The sequence below is a fragment of the Lytechinus pictus genome, chromosome 11, assembly GCF_037042905.1.
Source record: "Lytechinus pictus isolate F3 Inbred chromosome 11, Lp3.0, whole genome shotgun sequence".
Lineage (NCBI taxonomy): Eukaryota > Metazoa > Echinodermata > Echinoidea > Temnopleuroida > Toxopneustidae > Lytechinus > Lytechinus pictus.
The window spans coordinates 5,462,245-5,484,499 of record NC_087255.1 but is presented as its reverse complement, the minus strand read 5'-3'; the positions used below and the strand labels follow the sequence as shown (position 1 = coordinate 5,484,499).

At 35.7% G+C, this 22,255-nt stretch overlaps 1 protein-coding gene across 4 annotated transcripts; it reads right to left on the bottom strand.

Moving 5' to 3' along the window:
- Positions 1-627: 627 nt before the first annotated feature.
- Positions 628-15,454, bottom strand: LOC129271412 (sulfotransferase 1B1-like). 4 transcript variants are annotated; one of them, XM_064106771.1, is made up of 8 exons: positions 15,393-15,454; positions 11,490-11,710; positions 10,961-11,109; positions 8,806-8,895; positions 5,852-5,975; positions 4,563-4,657; positions 1,791-1,986; positions 628-1,042 (listed from the first exon to the last, which is right to left on the bottom strand). In XM_064106771.1, the coding sequence occupies exons 1-8, from the start codon at positions 15,428-15,430 to the stop codon at positions 933-935; spliced, it is 1,023 nt and encodes a 340-aa protein (XP_063962841.1). In that variant the 5' UTR covers positions 15,431-15,454; the 3' UTR covers positions 628-932. The 4 variants fall into 4 exon arrangements, with proteins under 4 accessions (XP_063962841.1, XP_063962842.1, XP_063962844.1 ...); XM_064106772.1 differs by lacking the exon at positions 15,393-15,454 and adding an exon at positions 14,880-15,337; XM_064106774.1 differs by lacking the exon at positions 1,791-1,986.
- Between the last annotated feature and the right edge of the window lie 6,801 nt (positions 15,455-22,255).

Here is a 22,255-nt window from a genome sequence, read left to right as displayed (position 1 = left end):
GTGGTGTTGGTGGTGATGATGATGATGGTGGTGGTGGTGATTATTGATGATTGATGATGAGCATGATGATTATTGATGATGAGCATCATGATGATGATGGTGGTGGTGATGATGAGCACGATGATGGTGATGATGGTGATGATGAGCACGATGATGATGATGGTGGTTATGAATTCACAAAATTCACTAAAAATTTGCGAAAAATCTTATTTCACTTTAGAAAGTAAAATCGCCCTAATGATAAGCTTGGTCACTTTAATCCATCTTGCCCCCCCCCCCCGATAAAATTTCTGCGTTTGGCCATGTATGTTTTACATTTTCAAACAAAAATAACAGGAATACAAAATAACACCAAGACTGATTTAAAAAATGTATTTAATTCCAACATGACTTTCCTAAAAAAAATAATAAAATCATGAATATAATTAATTATTCAGAATCAATATAGATTGATTTCTTATTGAAGTCCATTAATGATTAACCTATTTTAAAAGTTCTTGGAGGAGAATGAGCAAATAACTAATTGTAAATAACTTTGTATATATATATATATATATATATATATATATATATATATATATAAATATATATATATATATTATATAATAAAAAAAAAAGTTTGTCTCGTTCGGGTTTTTTCAATCAATTGACAAAGCAATGTGGAATAGATCGCATATAAATTCATCTAAAGTTACAAAATTTTCCTTTAATTTCCAGCACAAAGTATTGTAAAGGCGTGATTAAATTACCTCATAATTAGAAATGATATAGTAGCTGCTTTTATTGTTTTTAAGTGACAATGACATAACAGAACAATTGATGATCAGTGTGGGGTCAGCTGGGCTATCTTTATCATTAAAAATATCTATTTCTTTAATAATAATTATCATTATTATGAAAGACCTATAAATGTTATATTATTTTGATGCGTATTATTCAAATGCAAATGTTAGTCCACTGTCCTTCATTTTCTCCTGGAATACTCGGTCAAATTCCTCGTTTTCCGCCACTGAGAAATGATTTTTCCAATCTCCAACCTTTCCTAGAAAGTAAAACAAATAAGGAATATAAATGCAGATCAATGAATATTTTTTATCCTCAGAGAGAAATTTTCTTACAGAATATAAAATTTATATCAGGGAATTTGTTGGGTTTCGTACCCAGACACCAATTTTCTGTAATTTTACACCGTGTAAGATCAAAGTTGTTCTCGAGACTGGAACTTTTCTGACACTGCGTGAAATAATTCGAAATTCAACAACAGAAAAAGGGGAGGGGTATGAGTGACCAGGGGCGGATCCAGGATTATTTTATAAAGAAGGGGGGGGGGCACATTTTCCCGAGGAAAAAATGACAAGCAAAATATAAAAGTTTTTAACCCAAAATTAAGGACATTTTGTTCACGAAAAAAGTTGACAAGCAAAAAAGAAAAGTCTTCACTTTCAGGGGGGGGGGGCACACTTGTGTTTTAACGGCATTTTTACATTACAAAATGTAATTGCCTCTCAAGGGGGGGGGGCACGGGCCAGCTGTGCCCCTCCCCCCTGGATCCGCCAGTGTGAGTGACGGATAAAAAAAAGGGAAAATAAAATAATACAATACACGAATTAAAACCAACCAGAGTTCGGGCATCACGGACCTGACCTGAGACATTTGCTGACATTAGAACACTAACGCTTTGTAGCAAATACATACTTTTTTACAGAACAATATGATAATTTCTTTCAAGCCCGCCACCACCTTTTCCGTGCTTGTTCGGCATTGATGAAATAGATAATATATAGGTCTACCTTTTCTGACGAAACTGTTGGATCCGTAAGCGTTCCCATAATGATTATTGAAAGGACCTTGGTTGTCTGTTTTGAGCCGTTGATACATCTTCTTCATTTCATCTAAACTACTACTATGGACCACTCTATCAATGACGTCATCACTAGGGGTTAGATTGAGATGTTTGGCGACGGAAACAACTGTCTCTCGGGCGTTCTGCCCAGGACCAAAATCCAGTTAAAACCAATTAGGGCAAAACCAATTGAAACCAGTTGGCCAACTGGTTTCAATAGGGAAATTGGAACAACTGGTTCCAATTGAAAACCAGTTGCCAATTGGTTCCAGTTAAAACCAATTGGTTCCAATTGAAAACCAGTTGCCAATTGGTTCCAGTTAAAACCAATTGGGCAACTGGAACCAGTTGGCAATTTGTGTCAATTGGTTCCAGTTGTTCCAATTTCCCTATTAAAACCAGTTGAATCCAATTGGAGGCAACTGGTTTCAATTGGTTCCAGTTGAAACCAATTGGAGGCAACTGGTTTCAACTGGAACCAGTTGAAACCAATTGGTTTCCAACTGGATCCAATTGGAACTTCCAGTTGGAATGAACTTAATTAGTTACAAATTAATTAGCATTTGCACTAACTATTGCTCATGCCAACACAGAAGCAGTGTTATATGTCTATTGATACCAATGTAAAGGGCATTGATAAAATACAGACTTTCGTATGTATATATTTATATGGAAGATCTTCAGATAGATGTATTTTTATTTGATGTAATTTGGTAATAGTTAGTGGTGTACTAATTATCCTTTAATCTGTTTTAATTATAATCTATAACATTTATGAACATGGTTTTCACTGCAAAGTATTCTAAATACTTATCTTTAAAAGTGTGGTACTTGAAATTGAAAAGAGAAAAATAGATACATTGTTAATGATGATGAATCTCATAAAACATTAATCTGTGCACACTGGCAGATAATATGCAAATTAACTGGTTTCAATTGGATCCAGTTGGGTAACTGGAAAATTTCCAATTGGAAACCAATTGGAAATCATTTCCAGTTGCCCAACTGGTTCCAGTTTTATTTCCAGTTACCCAACTGGTTCCAATTAGAATTCATTTCCAGTTACCCATCTTTCCAGTTAGAAGTCATCTCCAGTTACCCAATTGGTACCAGTTAGGATTTTCAGTTACACAACTACATGGTTCAAGTTAAGATTTCCAGTTACCCAACTGGTTCCAGTTAGAAATTATTTCCAGTTGGAAGTCATTTCCAGTTACCCAACTGGTTCCAGTTAGGATTTCCAGTTGCCCAACTGGTTCCAGTTGGGATTTCCAGTTACTCAACTGGTTCCAGTTAGAAATCATTTCCAATTGGAAGTCATTTCCAGTTACCCAACTGGTTCCAGTTAGGATTTCCAGTTGCCCAACTGGTTCCAGTTGGGATTTCCAGTTACTCAACTGGTTCCAGTTAGAAATCATTTCCAATTGGAAGTCATTTCCAGTTACCCAACTGGTTCCAGTTAGGATTTCCAGTTGCCCAACTGGTTCCAGTTGGGATTTCCAGTTACTCAACTGGTTCCAGTTAGAAATCATTTCCAATTGGAAGTCATTTCCAGTTACTCAACTGGTTCCAGTTAGGATTTCCAGTTGCCCAACTGGTTCCAGTTGGGATTTCCAGTTACTCAACTGGTTCCAGTTAGAATTCATTTCCAATTGGAAGTCATTTCCAGTTACCCAACTGGTTCCAGTTAGGATTTCCAGTTGCCCAACTGGTTCCAGTTGGGATTTCCAGTTACTCAACTGGTTCCAGTTAGAAATCATTTCCAATTGGAAGTCATTTCCAGTTACCCAACTGGTTCCAGTTAGGATTTCCAGTTGCCCAACTGGTTTCAATTGGTTTCAACTGGAAATTGTTAAATTCCAGTTAAAACCAATTGAAACCAGTTAAAACCAATTGAAACCAATTGAAACCAGTTGGAAATCCAACTGGTTTCAATTGGATTTTGGTCCTGGGTGATTAAATGATCAAGAAGAAGAAGGAGAAGGAAAATTAGAAGGAAAGGGAGAATGAAAAGAAGAAGGAGAAGAAGAGAAAGAAGGAGAAGAAGAAGGAGGAGGAGGAGAAGAAAAAAAGAAGAAGGAGAAGAAGAATTAAGAAGAAAAAAGGAAAAAGAAGAAGGAGGAGGAGGAGAAGGAGAAGGAGGAGAAGAAGAAGATGAAGAAGGAGAAGAACAAGAAGGAGAAGAAGAAGATGATGAAGGAGAAGAAGGAGAAGGAAGGGAAGAAGAAGAAGTAAAGAAGAAGAAGAAGAAAAAAGGAAAAATGAGAAGAAGAAGGAGGAAGAAAAAGAAGAACTTATTCTACTTAGTATCCAAGGGCAGAAATCTCTCCCCAAAGGTAGGGGGACCAGGGGCTGGAAAATTTGACAAGCAAAAAGAAAAAAAATAGGTTTTCACCCAAAATTTCGACCAAAAGAAATTTGACAAGCAAAAAAAAAAGGGGGTGGGGGTGTTATCACCAAAATTGTAAGATCATCTCGTCAAAAATACACGTTTTATGTAAATTTTGAATGATGTATTTATCTCCATCATAAAAGACCAAAAATAGTAGGAGGACATTTGATATTGTGTCCCTCCCCTACTATTTTGGATAGGGGGACGTGTCCCCCCTGTCCCCCTGGGATTTCCGCCCATGATAGTATCAAACACAAGAATAACACATTTGATGATACAACTTCCACCTCGAACTGAAAAATAATGTTTTCTCAAAAGAAAGCTCACCATTTTTATGTCTTCATATTTCACGAAAAGAACATTTCCTTTCTCCCTCTTATTCCAGTACTCCAAGACATGATCAAACCATGATCCATAAACATCTAAAAAAACAATACAAAATAAAACAAAGCAAAATAAATTTAGATAAAGAATGGAGATATACAGGAGGAAATGAATATAATTATAGTGTATATAGACAAGGGCGACGCAAGGGTATTTTAACGGGGGATAGAAGGACCCAGAGGCGTGATGCACACTTTTTTTTGAGGGGGCCAGCCATTGTGTGTGGGACGAAAAAAAAATCAGCGAAGCGAGCGAGCGGACATTTTCAATACAAAATTTTTCATTTTGTGATAGATTTTGACATAACACTCAAGAATTATATTATATTTCGCCCTTTTCTCTTTCCTTTTCTTCTCCCCCCTTTGTGCTTGGTCTTTAAACATGGGAGAGGAGGGGGGGGGGTATTGGTCCCTTAAGCCCCCTCCCATCTGTACGTCAGTGAGAGGACCTCAATTTTTTCTCAATCGAATAACATGGATAAATAGAGAGAGCATTAACATAATAACTCTCTCGTTGATACTCTTCCCCTTTAAAAAAAAATAGTTTTCCCCTAATTTTCACCGACGACTTGAAATATCCGTCCTTGCCCCCTATAGCACCAGCTTTATAAAAGATAAAGCCAGATGAAGAATAACGAAAAGGAATCCCTCCCGGGGAATCCCTACAACACGCAGGGTAAACTTGCATTTTGAAACTGAAAAAATCGATCAATTTGCGTGTTAAGATAGATCGAGAGATGGCGCTAGAGCGAACAAGATTTTGGTTAGTTTGATTCCCGCTATTTTCCGACGACGCCCGATTTCGTATTACTTTAATTAAATAAACGAATACAAAAAATAATCGAGCTTTTCTCTCGTCTCTTCATTTCTTAAAGAAAAAAATCAGAGGTGTAGACCCCCTGCCCCTTTCCATGACCGGAGCACCGCCTCTGCTAAAGACAGCTTGCCATTACAGTCAGTGAATATCACACGTGTTGACATATACACTGCAAAAACTCCGGTGTTGATTTAACACCAGCCCGGAATCTATATATGTCCACACCAGAGAAGTGTTGAAACAACACCAGTTTGGAATCAAACCGATGCTGTTTTAATACTAATTGGTGTTGTATAAAAACCTTTCTGGTGTTAGACCAAAACGAAACTGGTGTTGTTTAACACTTCTCTGGTGTGGACATATATCGATTCTGGGCTGGTGTTAAATCAACACCGGAGTTTTTGCAGTGTACTTACATTTGCCTGATATTGCACCATTGAAGTATTCATCCCAGGGTAGGTTTCCAAACCGAGGGTCACGTTTTCTGAAATGAAACCAAGATGTGAACACGTCCTTTGGATTTCTTGCGACGTAGATGATCTGAAAAAAAAAAAATGTTGGTTAAAAACAAAAATTAAAATAAAGTCTTAGAATTTTTTTTTTGCATTTTTACTTTATACCCCGTGTGGAGCGTCGATCGTGGCCCAGAAGATTAGTCTCCGGACTTTGAAACAGAGGGTCGTGGGTTCAAATCCCAGCTATGGCATATATAGTTTCCATCAGCAAGGAATTCATCCACAGCGTGCTGCACTCGACCCAGGTGAGGTAAATGGGTACCGGCAGGAAGTAATACCTCAAAAGACGTGACGTGCACGTGAATAGGTAGCGGTAGCCTAGCTTAGCCGGGGTAATAAATAGCAGGGCCCGATGGAAGAACAGTTTTCGGAACTGAAGTGGTTACCCTTGGTAAATATACCATTATTATTATTATTGTTATCGTTACTTGAAATACCCCCATTTTGTCAATCTAAAGCCTTTCAATCATTACTTTCAAATTTCTATATAACACTAGAAATATTTCAAGGATCCTGCATTATACATTGTCAATAAAAATGACTAGATTCTTGTCAAAATTGATAGATTCTTTTTTTTTCTTCAAATGTTTTTTTTTTCATTTTCACAAATTATTATTTTTTTCAATATAATATTAATATTGAGGCCCTGTGATCTATTGAATAGAGTGGTTATCTCAAGGGGTGGATGGGGCGTGGGTGCTCTGTTTGGATTTTCATTCTTCTCATCCGCACATGATCATCATGATTATGACAATATAATAATAGCTCATATTTATAATATTCATAATTATGACTCTTAGAGAGTTGCAACACCCATGTATATCTTCTAATGTTCTTCCTCCTCCTTTCTTTCTGAAGTTTCTCCTATTTTTCCCATTTTACATATCCCTCTTCTCTACTAATTAAAAAAAATCAAAGTGATGGGGCGGTCACCTTCGCCGTCCCTGCATGGATGTGAGGACGGCAAAAATGACGTCATGAATATAATTATCCACATTTTGCTTTCCTTTGGCAAGGCGTCATTCCACACTCTCCACGGTGCTAAAACCAGCGCTGTTCAAAGTTTCAAGCAAAAATGTTTTTAAAAAGTTTGATCAATTTCTTGTAAGAGTTATGGGCTTATAAACAACTTGCTTAAAATTTTAAAAAACATTTTTACAGCGTACAGAATGTGAATATCATTGTACTTTCTCCAGTGTTATTGAGTGGGTTCATTTTAAATTCGTCTAATTCCAATTCGTCCAATTGTCAACTCGTCTACTATTTTTTGGTCTACTATCAGTTCGTCCACTATCCACATGGACTAGTTGCCAATTCGTCCACTCACCATTTCGTCTAATAACCAGTTGGTCCAAGAGCCATTTAGTCCATATATACAATTTGGTCTAATTGGACTAAGTTTTATTTGTGCAAAGTGAATGAAAATGAAATGGATATTAGACCAACTGGTTATGGGACGAGATTGTCATAGACGAAATGGTGATTAAACGAAGTGATGATTGGACCAAATGACTGTTAGACGAAACGTTGATGGACGGAATGGCATTAGACAAAATGAAAGTAGACCATGTGGTGAGTGGACGATATGGGAGTAGACGAATTGGCAATTTACCATTGTGTGCGCATAATCATGGACCTATCTATAGCGAGTGATTGGAACATTCCCCTTGGAGCGGAGGATGCGTATAGGTTGTGTGTGGGAATGACAACATCTAACGGTCGGGGTAATAGATGAATCTATAAGCGCTGTAATTTATTACTATATAGTGCCTTACGGGTGACACAACATTCAATTCTGCGACATTTGCTCCAGTCTTAATATCTTAGAGTCAGGATTATGAGGCGCCGATTGTACCAATATTATATAGAACAATTATTTGTTATATAATTATTATTTATTAAATGATAACTATTATTTATATATAATTTACATTTTATTTGTAAATAATTACTATTATATAAAATAACATTTCTAATTATTTATATGTAATTCCAAAATATACTTCATTATTTGTAAATAATAATAGTTCGACATTCCATTATTTATAAATAATCATTATTTGTTTTCATTATTTATAAATAATGATTATTTGTTTTTCATTATTTATAAATAATGATTATTTGTTTTTCATTATTTATAAATAATGATTATTTGTTTTTCATTATTTATAAAAAATGATTATTTGTTTTTCATTATTTATAAATAATCATTATTTGTTTTTCATTATTTATAAATAATGATTATTTGTTTTTCATTATTTATAAATAATGATTATTTGTTTTTCATTATTTATAAATAATGATTTTTGTTTTTCATTATTTATAAATAATGAGGTAGATATTTCATTATTTAACAAATAATCTTTATTTATAAATAATGGAAAACTCGAACATTAAATAATGATTATTTATGAATAATGGAATGTCGAACTATTATTATTTACAAATAATGAAGTATATTTTGGAATTATATATAAATAATTAGAAATGTTATTTCATATAATAGTAATTATTTACAAATAAAATGTAAATTATATATAAATAATAGTTATTATTTAATAAATAATGATTATATAACAAATAATTGTTCTATATAATATTGGTACAATCGGCGCTCATACAGGATTGCAATACAGTTTTTGGTTCAGAATAATGCAAATGTTTAAGGATAAAGGTTTATTTTGTTTTGAGGTTAGGTTTGTGTTTGGCTTATAAGTTCGTATTTCCATCGGAGCAATCGTCGCCAGAGCCCATGTTCATGGAACCCTTATAATTGACCAGAATATTATCCTGTATCCGAAATATTTCAATAATATCACGATGATTAAAAAAAACAGAACAAACAAACAACAAACCTTTGGTTTTTTCTCATCCAACTGTTCAGGAAGGAATCTATATGGTAGATGACTCGTAATGACACGTGGGGAATCGGCATTCTGCAACATCTTCACCAGGAAGAGAATAAAATTGAATAAAAATGAATTATCAATAAATTTGTTTTAGATTATAACATAATGCAATACAGTGCGCATCAAAAAAAGTTTACACTTTGAAAAAGCCCTGGGAATTAAAGAGTATACAACATGTGGGTATTTTTTTCACATATAATCTTGGGTTTGGGTCTCATCTATCCAATGAAAGTAAAAGTTTTGTCAGAATGTTACACTTGAGTGAGCACTGTCCATTTTTGTAAAGCTCGCAGAAATCTGTTTGCGCAGAAATGCTCGTTTTCACGCTGTGTTAAGGGGAAACGGCGAAATCAAACTTACCCTGCGAAACATTTCTCATACATTTCCCTTGCACTTTTAGTCAGTTGAAATAAGACAGATACATTCAAGCATTTTGTAACAATTTTGCCACCCAAATCGAAATTTCAGCACTTAGTAAGCACAACCTTTACCCTTTTTGTGCCAGCTGGATCTGAGGACATAACTGAATCTGAACAAAAGTTTAAATCAGACATCTCCAACATTATTTCACTCAGTTTTTATCATTGAAAGTGGGTTTACATTTCATTTTTCATTTAATACTTGTTTCTCCACACTTTTCCCAAGCTTGGCAATGATTAACAAAATGAAAATCAAGCTTAAGCCATTCCATGTAAATCACAGCTCAGTGTAAAGCAAATATCGTCACGATGGCCTCGGTGTGTGGGGGAGAGGGGTGGGGTGAAATGCTCTCTTCGAAGTGTTTTGGGCAAGGAAACAAGTAAAAAAAAGGTAAAATATATCTTCAAATCAATTTTAATAGCTAAACTCTACGTGTTCTTCATGATTAAGGTCTACTTTTAATTCGCATAACTATTTCAAAGTTCTGCGCAAATCATTTTTCACTAACTTTTCAAAAGTAAGTGGTGCTCACTCAAGCGGACATATTTTCCGACAGTTATATCGTCATTTGATTAAATGGACCTGTACCAATGTTAAAATGTGGAAAAGTGTTCAGGATATTACAAATGTATAATTTTACAGGATTTTTTCAAAGTGTAAACTTTTTTTGATACGCACTGTATAGTCCCGATCAAAATGATAGACTCTTCGTTGGTTGATGTCTGAACTTGACAATAATTCAAATATTTTCAGTAAAAAATGATGATTATATTTCTAAAGTTCTGTTTTAACGGGTTTTTTTTACATGACAAAATTTTAATTGTGCCTCTCAAGGGGGGGGGGCACGGGCCGGCTTTGCCCTCCCCCCGGATCCGCCTGTGAAGTCCACACCAGAGAAGTTTGCAGTTTTAGGTTTTGGTCTAAAATCAGATAGGTGTTTATACAACACCAACTAGTATTAAAACAGCTTCGGTTTGATTCCAAACTGGTGTTGTTTCAACACTTCTCTTGTGTGGACATATATAGATTCTGGGCTGGTGGTAAATCACCACCGGAGTTTTGGCAGTGTACTCTTTTTTTTTTCTTTTTTCTTTCTTTCTTTCTTTCCTTCCTTCCTTCCTTCCTTCCTTCCTTCCTTCTTTCTTTCTTTCTTTTTTCTTTCTTTCTTTCTTTCTTTCTTTCTTTCTTTCTTTCTTTCTTTCTTTCTTTCTTTCTTTCTTTCTTTCTTTCTTTCTTTCTTTCTTTCTTTCTTTCTTTCTTTCTTTCTTTCTTTCTTTCTTTCTTTCTTTCTTTCTTTCTTTCTTTCTTTCTTTCTTTCTTTCTTTCTTTCTTTCTTTCTTCCTTCCTTCCTTCCTTCCTTCCTTCTTTCTTTCTTTCTTTTTGTCTTTCTTTCTTTCTTTCTTTCTTTTAGATCTCCTTTTCCTTTTTTAATATTTGAAAAATCGTAGGCACATTAGGAGCACTCGCTCCTGCCCCCCCGTGTTGATGTCCTCATCTCGCGCCCCATTGCATAAAAGTAATATTATCCTGAAATCCTTGATTTTGATTGGCTGCCGGGATTGGCTGATGAGCATTGTTACCATGGTAGTTACCATCGGATGGCAAAGTTACCATAGTATAATCATAGTAATAACGTTCATGCAACGAGGGATGCAACAGGTCCAGGTGCATTATTATTTACCTTGTACATGTAACAGTACCTGGCGCCATCTTTGCCTACGTCATCAATGAGAGCGAACTCGAGATGAGCGAGAGTTGTGCGTCTATTGACCCTCTCCAAGTCTCCATCAGCTAACAGGAGACTGACGATCTCACTCACCCAGTGGGTACCTTAACATATCAACATTGTATTCAAATCAGTGATTAATGGATGCCTATAATCATCATGCTCATTTTTCATTTCTAAGAAGTTTTCCTTTATTTATTTATTCTTATTTATTCATAAATTTCTTTGTTTATTTATTCATGTATTCATTTCATCATACATTCATTTATTCTCATTCATTTCTTGATAAAATCATTTATTCATTCATTCATTTATAAAATCATTTGTTTAATCGTTTACTCATTTATTAATTTCTTATCTATTCTTATCCAGTCCGATTTTGATGAAATTTTCAGTGTTATCCTTTTTGGATTTTTCTTCTTTTACTCAAATCAACTTTTTTCAAACCTAAACCAGAAAAGGACAAGAACACGAAAATAGTTACCACTCTTTGGAAAAGTAACGATGAAGATATCATCTGGTCGAATCTGGAAAGTTTTGAGTTCTTTGAGGGCCTCGATCCTTACTGCTGGCGGGAAGGTCATGCCTTCGTACACAGGCCGATGTCGAAGGACTTCACTGGATAGAACGTCCGGTTCAAATTCTAAATCAGGAATGTTGTTGGTTGTCGCCATGAGGTCAAGAAATAAATGATGATGCGAAAAACTGAAGAGACATATTAAGGAAGAGAGAGAGGGAGAGAGAGAGAGAGAGGGGGGGGGGTAAGTGAGAGAGAAATATTGAGGGGGGGGGGTAGGAAGTGATGACAGGGAAATTGGTTGGTAAAGAGAAAACAATATAGTAATATATGAAGCAGTATATAAAATGAAGAATGGTTTCGTCCATTTCACTTTTTTCTACCAGTCACAATGTCTCTATAACGTATATAACCATTTTCCATATTTATAACAATTTCATAAAAAATGTACGGAATTTAACCCCAAAAGGTATGTAATAGTGTCAGTTGCAAATAAATGATAAATAATTTTTGTATTTTACTTTTAAAAGAAATGTGGTGAGTTTGCCAATTTAATCCCAAGCAGCTTTGACTTCGATAGTTCAGACCAAAATTAGAAGTTTAATTCAGCGAAATTTGTCAAAAGTAGAACCATTTCTTTCCAGATATTTTACCAAATCGAGCTCTCTTTTAAAGAGAGTGACCAACATATTGTGCCACATTTGTGCTAATAATGTTTTTATCCCCTAAATAATTATATATATATTTTTCAAAATATAAAGTTTACCAGACAAGTGCACACTTTGTTTTAAATGCAAAACAGGATCACGGTCCCTCGAAAAGAATTAAACAACAAATGAGTAACTAGGGTATTTTTTTCTTTAAGTGATTTTTGTTCTCAATTTTCCAGGATTACAACTCCAAATTATTTTCGATTGACATAAATAGTTTCTCTGAATTTGCTTGAATACACAGTATATTGAAATACTCCATATTTTGTCGGCAATATTTCTACACTGCAAAAACCCCGGTGTTGATTTAACACCAGCCCGGAATCTACTTTTGTCCACACCAGAGAAGTATTGAAACAACACCAGTTTGGAATCAAACCGATGCTGTTAGAATACTAATTGGTGGTGTATAAACACCTTTCTGGTGTTAGAACAAAACAAAACTGGTGTTGTTTAACACTTCTCCGGTGTGGACATATATAGATTCCGGGCTGGTGTTAAATCAACACCGGAGTTTTGTAGTGTAATAACAAGACTGTCTGAGCATGCTTCCCAAGCAAACATATATTTTTAACTCGTGTGTTTTCATTACCCCATAACAAATGTCATATATCGTCAAAGATCGAATATCTTATTTAGAAACAGGTCTATGCATAGGCGGCGGAAGCGGGGGGACGGGGGGGACCTGTCCCCCCTAAATTTGAGGTGGGGGGACGATCCCCCCCTAAAATTTTGGTTGATAACCTTTTTTTTTTTTTTTTTGCTTGTCAAAAAATTTTGTTGGCCCCCCCCCTAAAATTCAGGTTGATAACTAACCTTTTTTTTTTTTTTGCTTGTCAAAATTTTTGCTGGTCCCCCCTAAATTTTTTGGCTTCCGCCGCCTTTGGGTCTAACTGTGTAAACGTTGACGGTATGTGATGGCGATCATGGGCCACTCTATAGTCATGCTAGTCATTTATGGTGTGATTATTATATTTGATAGGGCCAATAGATCAAATAGTTAAAGTCCTCTCGATTAATGCAGTTAAAATCAAATTAAGTTCAATGATATAGCCAAGATTATTTTGTATAGATTTTGCGGCATTTGAGATCCATCGACTCGTTTGAAATGAATACATTCCTCTGTACTGACGAGATAGCAAGAAATTATATCGATCGAGTGGACTTGATAATTTTTTTTAAAGCTGACATGGTCAGTGACACAATTAACATTAGGAAATTGACTTGCATTTGATTTTAACATCATAAATTTGTTGAACATCTTGTAAATTCCCGCTCTTTTCCCCGAAACTTTTTGGAGCTAATCTGGTCCCGAATCACACACCTCACAAAGTGAGACGATGGACCAAGAGTGGGGTGCATATATCTCCTTCTGGAGTGAACAGTGTATATTTTTCCCGGGGGGGGGGGGCGCACTAGGCTTACATTGACGAGTGGATACCATGCGCGACCAAGGATGTCTTTTTCAAGATAGGGCACGTTACGTACGTAACATAATAAGGGTGTCAAAAAACACTAATATAATGGTATCTATAGTTCGCTAGGAAAGCTACGTGTTTAGGGTCAAATTAGCGAGGGTAAAAAGACTAAAATGTTATACATGTATAAAGGATGTACTTTTTGTCCCAACAGTCAACACTACGTGTTTAACATGTTTAAAGTCCGATTTGTGCGAGGTGAGGAAGTTGGGCCGTACTAAACCCAATGATGTACATCTAGGCAAAGGTGAAACCGACGTCCAAGACATATAACAATTAATATATCGCTGTACTTGTTTAGAGGTTCAATTCAGGGAATACCTGCCAAGGGTATCGTTTTGTTTCCAATACTTGTTAAGGGTAGGGTTTCTCACGCCAACGTTAAGGGATGCATTTTCAGAATATGGAAAATACTTGTTAAAGGACAAGTCCACCCCAACAAAAAGTTTATTTGAATAAAAAGAGAAAAATCCAACAAACATAACACTGAAAATTTCATCAAAATCGGATGTAAAATAAGAAAGTTATGACATTTTAAAGTTTTGCTTAATTTCACAAAATAGTTATATGCACATCCTGGTGGGTATGCAAATGAGGAGACTGATGACGTCATCCACTCACTATTTCTTTTGTATTTTATTACATGAAATAGGGAATATTCTATTTTTCTCCTCCTTGTCAAGTCAAACAACGATTAATTCCTCCCTGAACATGTGGAATGAGCATTGTTTAATACTATATGATTCAGTCAAGTTGGTCCTCATTGTCAAATCTATAATAATTAAATATTGTATAATTCAAACAATAAAAAAACAAAAGAAATAGTGAGTGAGGGACATCATTAACTTTCTCATTTGAGTTGTGCATATCACTGTTTTGTTGAAAATAAGCAAAACTTTTAAGTGTCATAACTTTCTTATTTTACATCCGATTTTGATGAAATTTTCAGCGTTTTGCTAGTTTGATTTTCCTCTATTTATTCAAATCAACATTTTTCTGGGATGGACTTGACCTTTAAGGGTGCTTTTCGGGACCCCATGGTCGCGCATGGTATCCACTCGCGTCAATGGATGTGGCCCCCGGGATATTTTTAGACAGTTTCACTCCGGAATGCGCTGTCTATAATTCACTCAAAACCGAAAATCAAAGTAATTTACAACAACACTCACTTTCATCCAATACATTCCAGTGAGACTCGTTCTTCAATATAAACCGACAGGACAGGCAATTCCCTTTTCGGCCGATCAGAGGCATGGGTTTAAACTTTCCGGAAACAGTACAAGCCACCGTCTGGTGCATTGTCGCGCTGGTGAAGTGCAGTGTGCAAATGTATGAACATTACGTCCACAGTAGTGGATGTAATGTTACTATACTATACTAATGCTAGTACATAACCTCGCAATACGTGTGAGTGCATTACATATCATCCGATAAAAGATTGTTTACAGCGTGCAAGTAAAAACACCCGGGTAAAAACAACCACCGTTATTCACGGAGTTGAGTATTTTGTACCGCTTGTTTAAAGATGTGTAGAGAGGTCCAATCATTATGAAACAATACAAAAATGGATATCTAATTCCAACTATGCAATACCGTACAAATATTCATTTCTATCCTTAAACTAGTCCTTCAACGGAAGTCAATATTGTGTGAAATATCAATAAAATGCCGTGTGTACTTACAGTACTCGGTGCCCGGAATAGGTGTTCGCGACTAACATATAAAAGCAAAGTAATGTTCTGTCTGAATAGTTTGTTGTGAGCTCGGAGTCATTATATTTCAATTCTAATCAATCTTCTTTATTGACTGAGATCAGTCAAGCAAGACTTATATCTGCATTACGGAAAATGGCCTCTTTACACCAGGGGCAGAGGCAGAGGTTTTTTTAGTGTGTGTGTGTGTGTGAGTGTGGGTGTGTGTATATATGTATTGGTTTGGGGGAGTCATTCTGTTCTTGGGGGAAAATACTACACAAGGATATAAGTAGTTGTGTTATGAATGGAGGATATTCCACTGGTTACTTTAATGTAGAAAGGGGGGTCAGACAAGGTGACCCACTGTCGCCCTATTTGTTTTTTATTGCAATAGAATTACTGGCACATGAAATAAGAAAAGACAAAATCATTAAAGTGATAAGTTTTGGGGAGTATGAAATAAGACAGGTATTGTATGCCGATGATATTACAAATTTTTTGAAAGACATGGATTCAATAAAAAGGTTGCAGTTTATTTTTGAAGAATTTGAAAAAGTCAGTACTGGCTCAAAGGTAAATAAGCTAGGACAAGACACACTTTATGTACATGGGTAAGGAAAATGGAAAGACAAATGACCCTGTATATGTATTTGGCAAATATGTTAGGGAGGTCAAAATTTTAGGAGTTTTCTTTTCAGTTGATATTAGATTAAAAAAAGTGAAAATATGAAATGTAAAGTATTATATGTGATTTGAAATGTAAAATTGAAATGTTATGTAACTATTTGTTCATGAAATCAGAATAAAAACAGTATTAAAAAAAAATGAGTAAGGTGGGGGGGGGGGGGTGCTATGCCGAAAGGGGGTGTGTGGGTGAATGTGTGGTAAGGGGCGGGCTGATCATGCCAAAACAAGTCGATCACAATCAGATGGCAATCTGTTTATTTTATTTTGTTTTAATTTTTTTTTAAAGATGAACTATACAGTGCGTATAAAAAAAAACGGGACAGATTTGAAAAGTCTATCAAATTTTTGTTTCAAATAATGATGTCTATATTTTAGTGTTAATAGATGCTCTAAGGTCTTATCTTTGAAATGCAATTTAAAAAAATTAATTTTATTCATGCTTGAGCGAACACATGACGTTTTTGTTGGGGGTTCAAAAAGAGGCTTGCGCCAGAATTGCAGAATATGTGTAATACAATGATCAGACTTCTTGCTAATCAGGAGACTTCCTCTTGACCTTTTCATTATCTGTGCCACAATTTTCAAATTATGCTGTCAAATTTCATTTACAAAGTTATTTATTTAATTGAATTATTTTGTTTTTTCATTTAAACTTCTCTTACCTTTTAATTTTCCTTCATAAGTAACTGAGGAAAGAAGATTTTTTTTGTCAACCCAAGCAAGAAGATTTGAATTATTAATTGGGAAAACTTGTGATTATTCAAATCGTTTTATTATGTGAAACAAATTATGTTATGTACCTTTAAAAGACATGAATCTATTTTTCAATGGGTCATTAATTCCTTGACCAAGTTTAATTGCTTGACAGGAAACACAGGAAGGGATTCATGTCTTTCAATGACCATGATGTATTGAGTGAATTTTGAAGGAGCTAGATATGGCAGATCGAGTAAAATGTATTAAAAAGTTGTGAGCGAGCGAAGTGAGCACGCAAATATTCCCACTTTTTTAAATTACAATATCAAAGTTTGTGATAGATTTTGACAAAATATTCAGAAAATAATATCATATTTTACTTTCTATCTTTCCTTTTATTTCCTGTCCACTTTTTTCTTGGTCATGATTTTTTTAATTAAGGGGGGGGGGGGAGCAACCCGAGCGCCCGCCCATCTGTGTGGCTTTGTTCAAAAGGAACCATAACCTTTGTAGCACATAATGAAAGGATTTGAATAAAAAAATCCACGCTCTCCCATAATTCTGTTGTAAAGAAAAATTTTAGCTTTAAGAAGGAATATTCAAAGCTAACAGAGCATATTAAAAAGAAATAACAGAATAATTCAAGCAAATAAATAGATCTGAAAATGAATTTTGACCGCATGATTTGAAAATTATGGCAAAGATAATGAAAAGGTTAAGAGGAAGTCTGCTAATTAGAAAGAAGTCCGATCATCATATTACTCATATTCTGCAATTCTGGCGCAAGCCTCTTTTTGAACCCCCAACAAAAACGTCCCGTGTTCGCTCAAGCATGAACGAAACTAATTTTTTTAATAGCATTTGAAAGACAAGACCTTAGAGCACCTATTAACACCAAAATATAGACATAATAATTTGAAACTAAAATTTTATAGACTTTTCAAATCTGTCCCGTTTTTTTTGATACGCACTGTAGTTAGGGCCTATATACCTAATTTTCATTTGACAAAGTGCAAAATATTATTAAATGCAAGAGGAAATTGAACCATCTACAGGGGCCGCGGAACCGGGGGGGGGGGGCTGGAGAGGGGGGGGGGGGGGTCTTCAGCCCCCCACTTTTTTCCAAAACCGTGAACAAAAACGTAAAAATGACCATATGATTGTGATTGTGATGGTCAGCCCCCCCCCCCCACTTTTGGCTCAGCCCCCCACTTTGAAAACCGTTCCGCGGCCCCTGATCTATGCATTAGACTAAATAACAGTTACGCTGTTTGGACCTGGACCTACTACTCTGAACCGAAGTAGACCAGATGGTTTTAGCAACCATGGTGTTAGACGATATGCTTTTACACTGTAAAAAATGAAGTGCTAATTTAGCACTTGATTACAGTGCTTATATAGTGACTGCACTACGAGTGCTGATTTTCTAGTTTAAATTTGAACTAGAAAATCAGCACTCGAAGTGCAGTCACTATACAAGCACTGTAAGTGCTGAATTAGCACTTCATTTTTTACAGTGTACATTAAGCGGATAGAGCCAAGGAGTTAATTAGGAATAGTTTTAGAGTGAAACAAAAAGCAGTGATCACTATTAATCATTATTACAGAAGTCCAATAATGTTTAGCTTGGGTAGATTTAAAGAATAAAGTTTGTACTGAAAGAGGTGGTGCTTTGGTTATTTAACTGATCATTGATATTATCTTTCAGCAGGATTTGAATTGATATTCTATCCCTTTAAGATCAACCCAATGATTGTTGATTTTAACGAAAAATCGTGAGGACATTATAATGATATCAAACTTTTTAGTGAGTGCAGTCGACTAACTACTTCACTCTAACGCTAGTGCGTTCGTGCCCAAAGAATCCCTCCCTCCCATCAAAAGATAAATTGAAGTAATCTTGGCCCCGTCTTACAAAGATAGACGATTGATCTGATCAACCTCAAGTATATGGAAATCCATCGATGTCATAATTTTACTACTGGAAACTTTGCACAATGTCTTTTGAAATCAAAGAGAAGCATACAGAATAGTCAAGAAAACAGTAATGTATGACTATACATCATAATCTAGAAAATATGTTGAGCAATCATATCTTTTTTAAATGGTGGCGTTGCTGGCTTTCCATAGTTGAGGTTGATTGGATCAATCAAAACTCTTTGTAAGACAGGGCCCTGATCGACCTCGTGAACCTAGCAAGGAGAACAATCCCTCAATCTCAGCAAACCCACCTCCCCCAAGAAAAAAAGAAAGAAAAAAGAAATGCTAAGACGACCCAACGCGTAGTAACAATCCAATTCCCCTGTACTCATGCAGAAGTATTAGCTCCATGAATACCTCTTTACCAGGGTAAAATGCCAATTCGTCTACTACCAACTCTTCCACTCACCACATGGTCTACCTCCGATTAGTCTAATGCCATTCCGTCCATCAACATATCGTCTAACAACCATTTGGTCCAATCATCATTTTGTCTAATCATCATTTCGTCTATGACCATTTCGTCTCATATCCAGTTGGTCTAATATCCATTTCATTTTCATTCATTTTGCACAATTAACACTTAGTCCAATTAGACTAAATGGTATATGGACTAAATGGCTAGTTGATCAACTGGTTATTAGACGTAATGGTGAGTGGGCGAATTGGCAATATGTGGATAGCGGACGAACTATTGGTAGACCAAATGATCGTAGACAAGTTGGCAATTGGACGAATTGACATTAGACGAATTTGAAATAAACCTTAATCAGAAGTCTCTCTACATGTATAGTCAAGCTATTGATGTACTCAAGCCTTTTCAACTCAAGGAGTACATTACCCGCTTACTAGTATCTCACCTGGGTTGAGAGCAGCACAGTGTGGATCATTTTTAGCTGAAGGAAATTACGCCATAGATTTATGAAAAAGCTATTGTCAATTTGTCATTAGATAACTCCTATGTTAACCTTGATTGTGATTGGCTGCTGAGCCATATTACCGTGATTACCAAGGTAGTTGTCTTAATTGAAATTAACAATAGTTGTAACTCTTTATGACACGGTCCTTGACATTTCGGTTTATTTTCAATTCGTGTAATGCCAACTCGTCTAATATAATTTATCTACCATCAGTTCGTCCACTATCCACATGGTCTAATTCACACTCACAATTTCGTCTAATAACCAGTTGGTCCAATAGCCATTTAGTCCGTATTCAATTTGGTCTAAGTTTTATTTGTGCAAAATGAATGAAAATGAAATGGAAAACTATTAAATGAGAACATTACTTGTCATACTGCACGTCGGCATGCATAGTCGATATACACTGGCCATATACACTGGAGGTGCCGTGGCCGAGTGGTCTAAGGCGCCTGGCTATACATAAAAAGTCTGGGGTTCGATCCCCGGCCGCGGCACCTATGCCTATGAGCAAGGCATTTAATGTGCAATGCTCTTTTATCCTGCTTTCAAAATAAATGGAAATGCTATAGGCATTATTGGTAACTTGGTGTGCACTTGTTTAAAAAAAAATATCTAAGGGCGTTGATCCATTTTTTTTGGACGGGGGAGGGGCAAAAGTGAAAAATAAATGTCCACGCCAAATCATAATATAGAATTTCAAAAAAATGATATATTATTTATGCAAGTTGGGTGGTTTTATCTTTTTCCACCGCTCTTTGAAACATATATACACAACACAAAAGTAAGTCCCCCCTAAATCAAATTGCTGTAACTTTTGAACGGAATTATTTTTAAAAATATGATATTTCGTAGGTGGTTTTCTGCACTCATTCAGCAACTCTTGGGGAAAATGAAATTGATCGGTTGAGTCATGCATGAGTAATTAAAGATTGAATTGAAAATGACAATTTTTGAAAGTCACAAGAGTCGTTTTTCAGATTGTGCAAATACAAAGTTGGGCAAAAGTTGTTTTTAGGTGAATTTTATGGTGTTAATGCTGTTTTACTATCCATCATTTAGCCACTCCACACACAATTTTGATATCGTATGTTCATGGTTGAGTGAGCACAATATTGCAGGGGCCTCGGAAGCGGGGTGGGGTTGGGGGGGGGTTGCTCAGCCCCCACTTTTTTTCCAAAAGCATGTAAAATGACCATACGATTGTGACGGATTTTTTGCATGGTCAGCCCCCTCCCTCACTTTTGGCTCAGCCCCTCCCCACACTTTGAAAACCGTTCCGCGGCCCCTGTATTGTGACGTATCATCATAGGGGGTTTTTGTAGTATCTTCTACAACTTGTTAGGTCATATTAAAATTTGAAAATGTTGGTGGCTCCCCCGATTATAGGCCCCTCCCCCATTTTAAAATTCTGGATCCACCACTGATTTGTCCATAAATTAAACTGATCATGAGAAATTGTTAGGAAAAGAATACATTTATGCAGTATAAAGAGTATTCATTCCTAAGTTTTCGAATGTGCTCGCTCAACCATGAAAATGTTAAAAGTTCGGAAAGTGTGTGGTGAAAGAAATGATGGATGATAAAAACAACAGCAATTAAAGTCACATTTGAAGCCGAATTTGCCCCCAATATTCACCTTATTACCCTTTAAAATGAGTCTGTGACATTGAAAATACCCATTTTCCCACTTTGATGCGTGCTCACTCATCCATAAATAAACAAATCGATTTCATTTTTTGCACAGAATTCTGCCGATAGGTTGATAAACATTACTGCCAAATGACATTGCTAAAGACAGCCTTGAAAAAAAGTTCCACCATATTGAATAAGGGGTTACTTATTCTTAAACATATGCACCCATAATGTACACAAGTCTATGAGAGAGGAAGTCAAAATTTTAACAAATATGAAATGAGGGTTTGTTTCATGGACGGTTTTTGTTACTTCTGCCACCAGTTATATCATGAAACCTCGCACATGGCTTCAGAGTAAGACTATCCAAAAGGCGCGCACACAAAAATAACAATTCGATATGGGACAGAGTGGGGCCAAGGCCTTGAACTTTCTTCTCATTTGCATAATTTTCGAATATTGTGTGCTCACTGATGCATTAAACATCGGGATTTTCATAAAAATCAAATCAAATGAACCATGCAAGGAGGTTTGTGACAGATATTCATAGTTACAAATTGCATTTTTTTCCAATAACGTAAAAAAAGAGCTAATCACATTCCACATGTTCATTCAAGCGTGAATATTTAATTAAACGCCTTTGAATCATTGAAGCATGTTAATTGGTCATGAACATAACGAAAAAGTTGATAAAAGATCAGTTTCAGTTACCAAAATGAAACAATACTTGCCTATAATATTTGAAAATCGTATTTTTTGTTTTCGATAAATGTTCATTGAACCGTGAAACGATGAATATTGTTGAAGATACTCTTCCCAAAAATAACTATCATCATATTCTATCATTTTTATTGACAAAAATATGTAAAAACTCAAATTATAGCAAATTTGGACTTGTGTTTATTCAACCGTGAAATTCAGCCAAAAAAATGT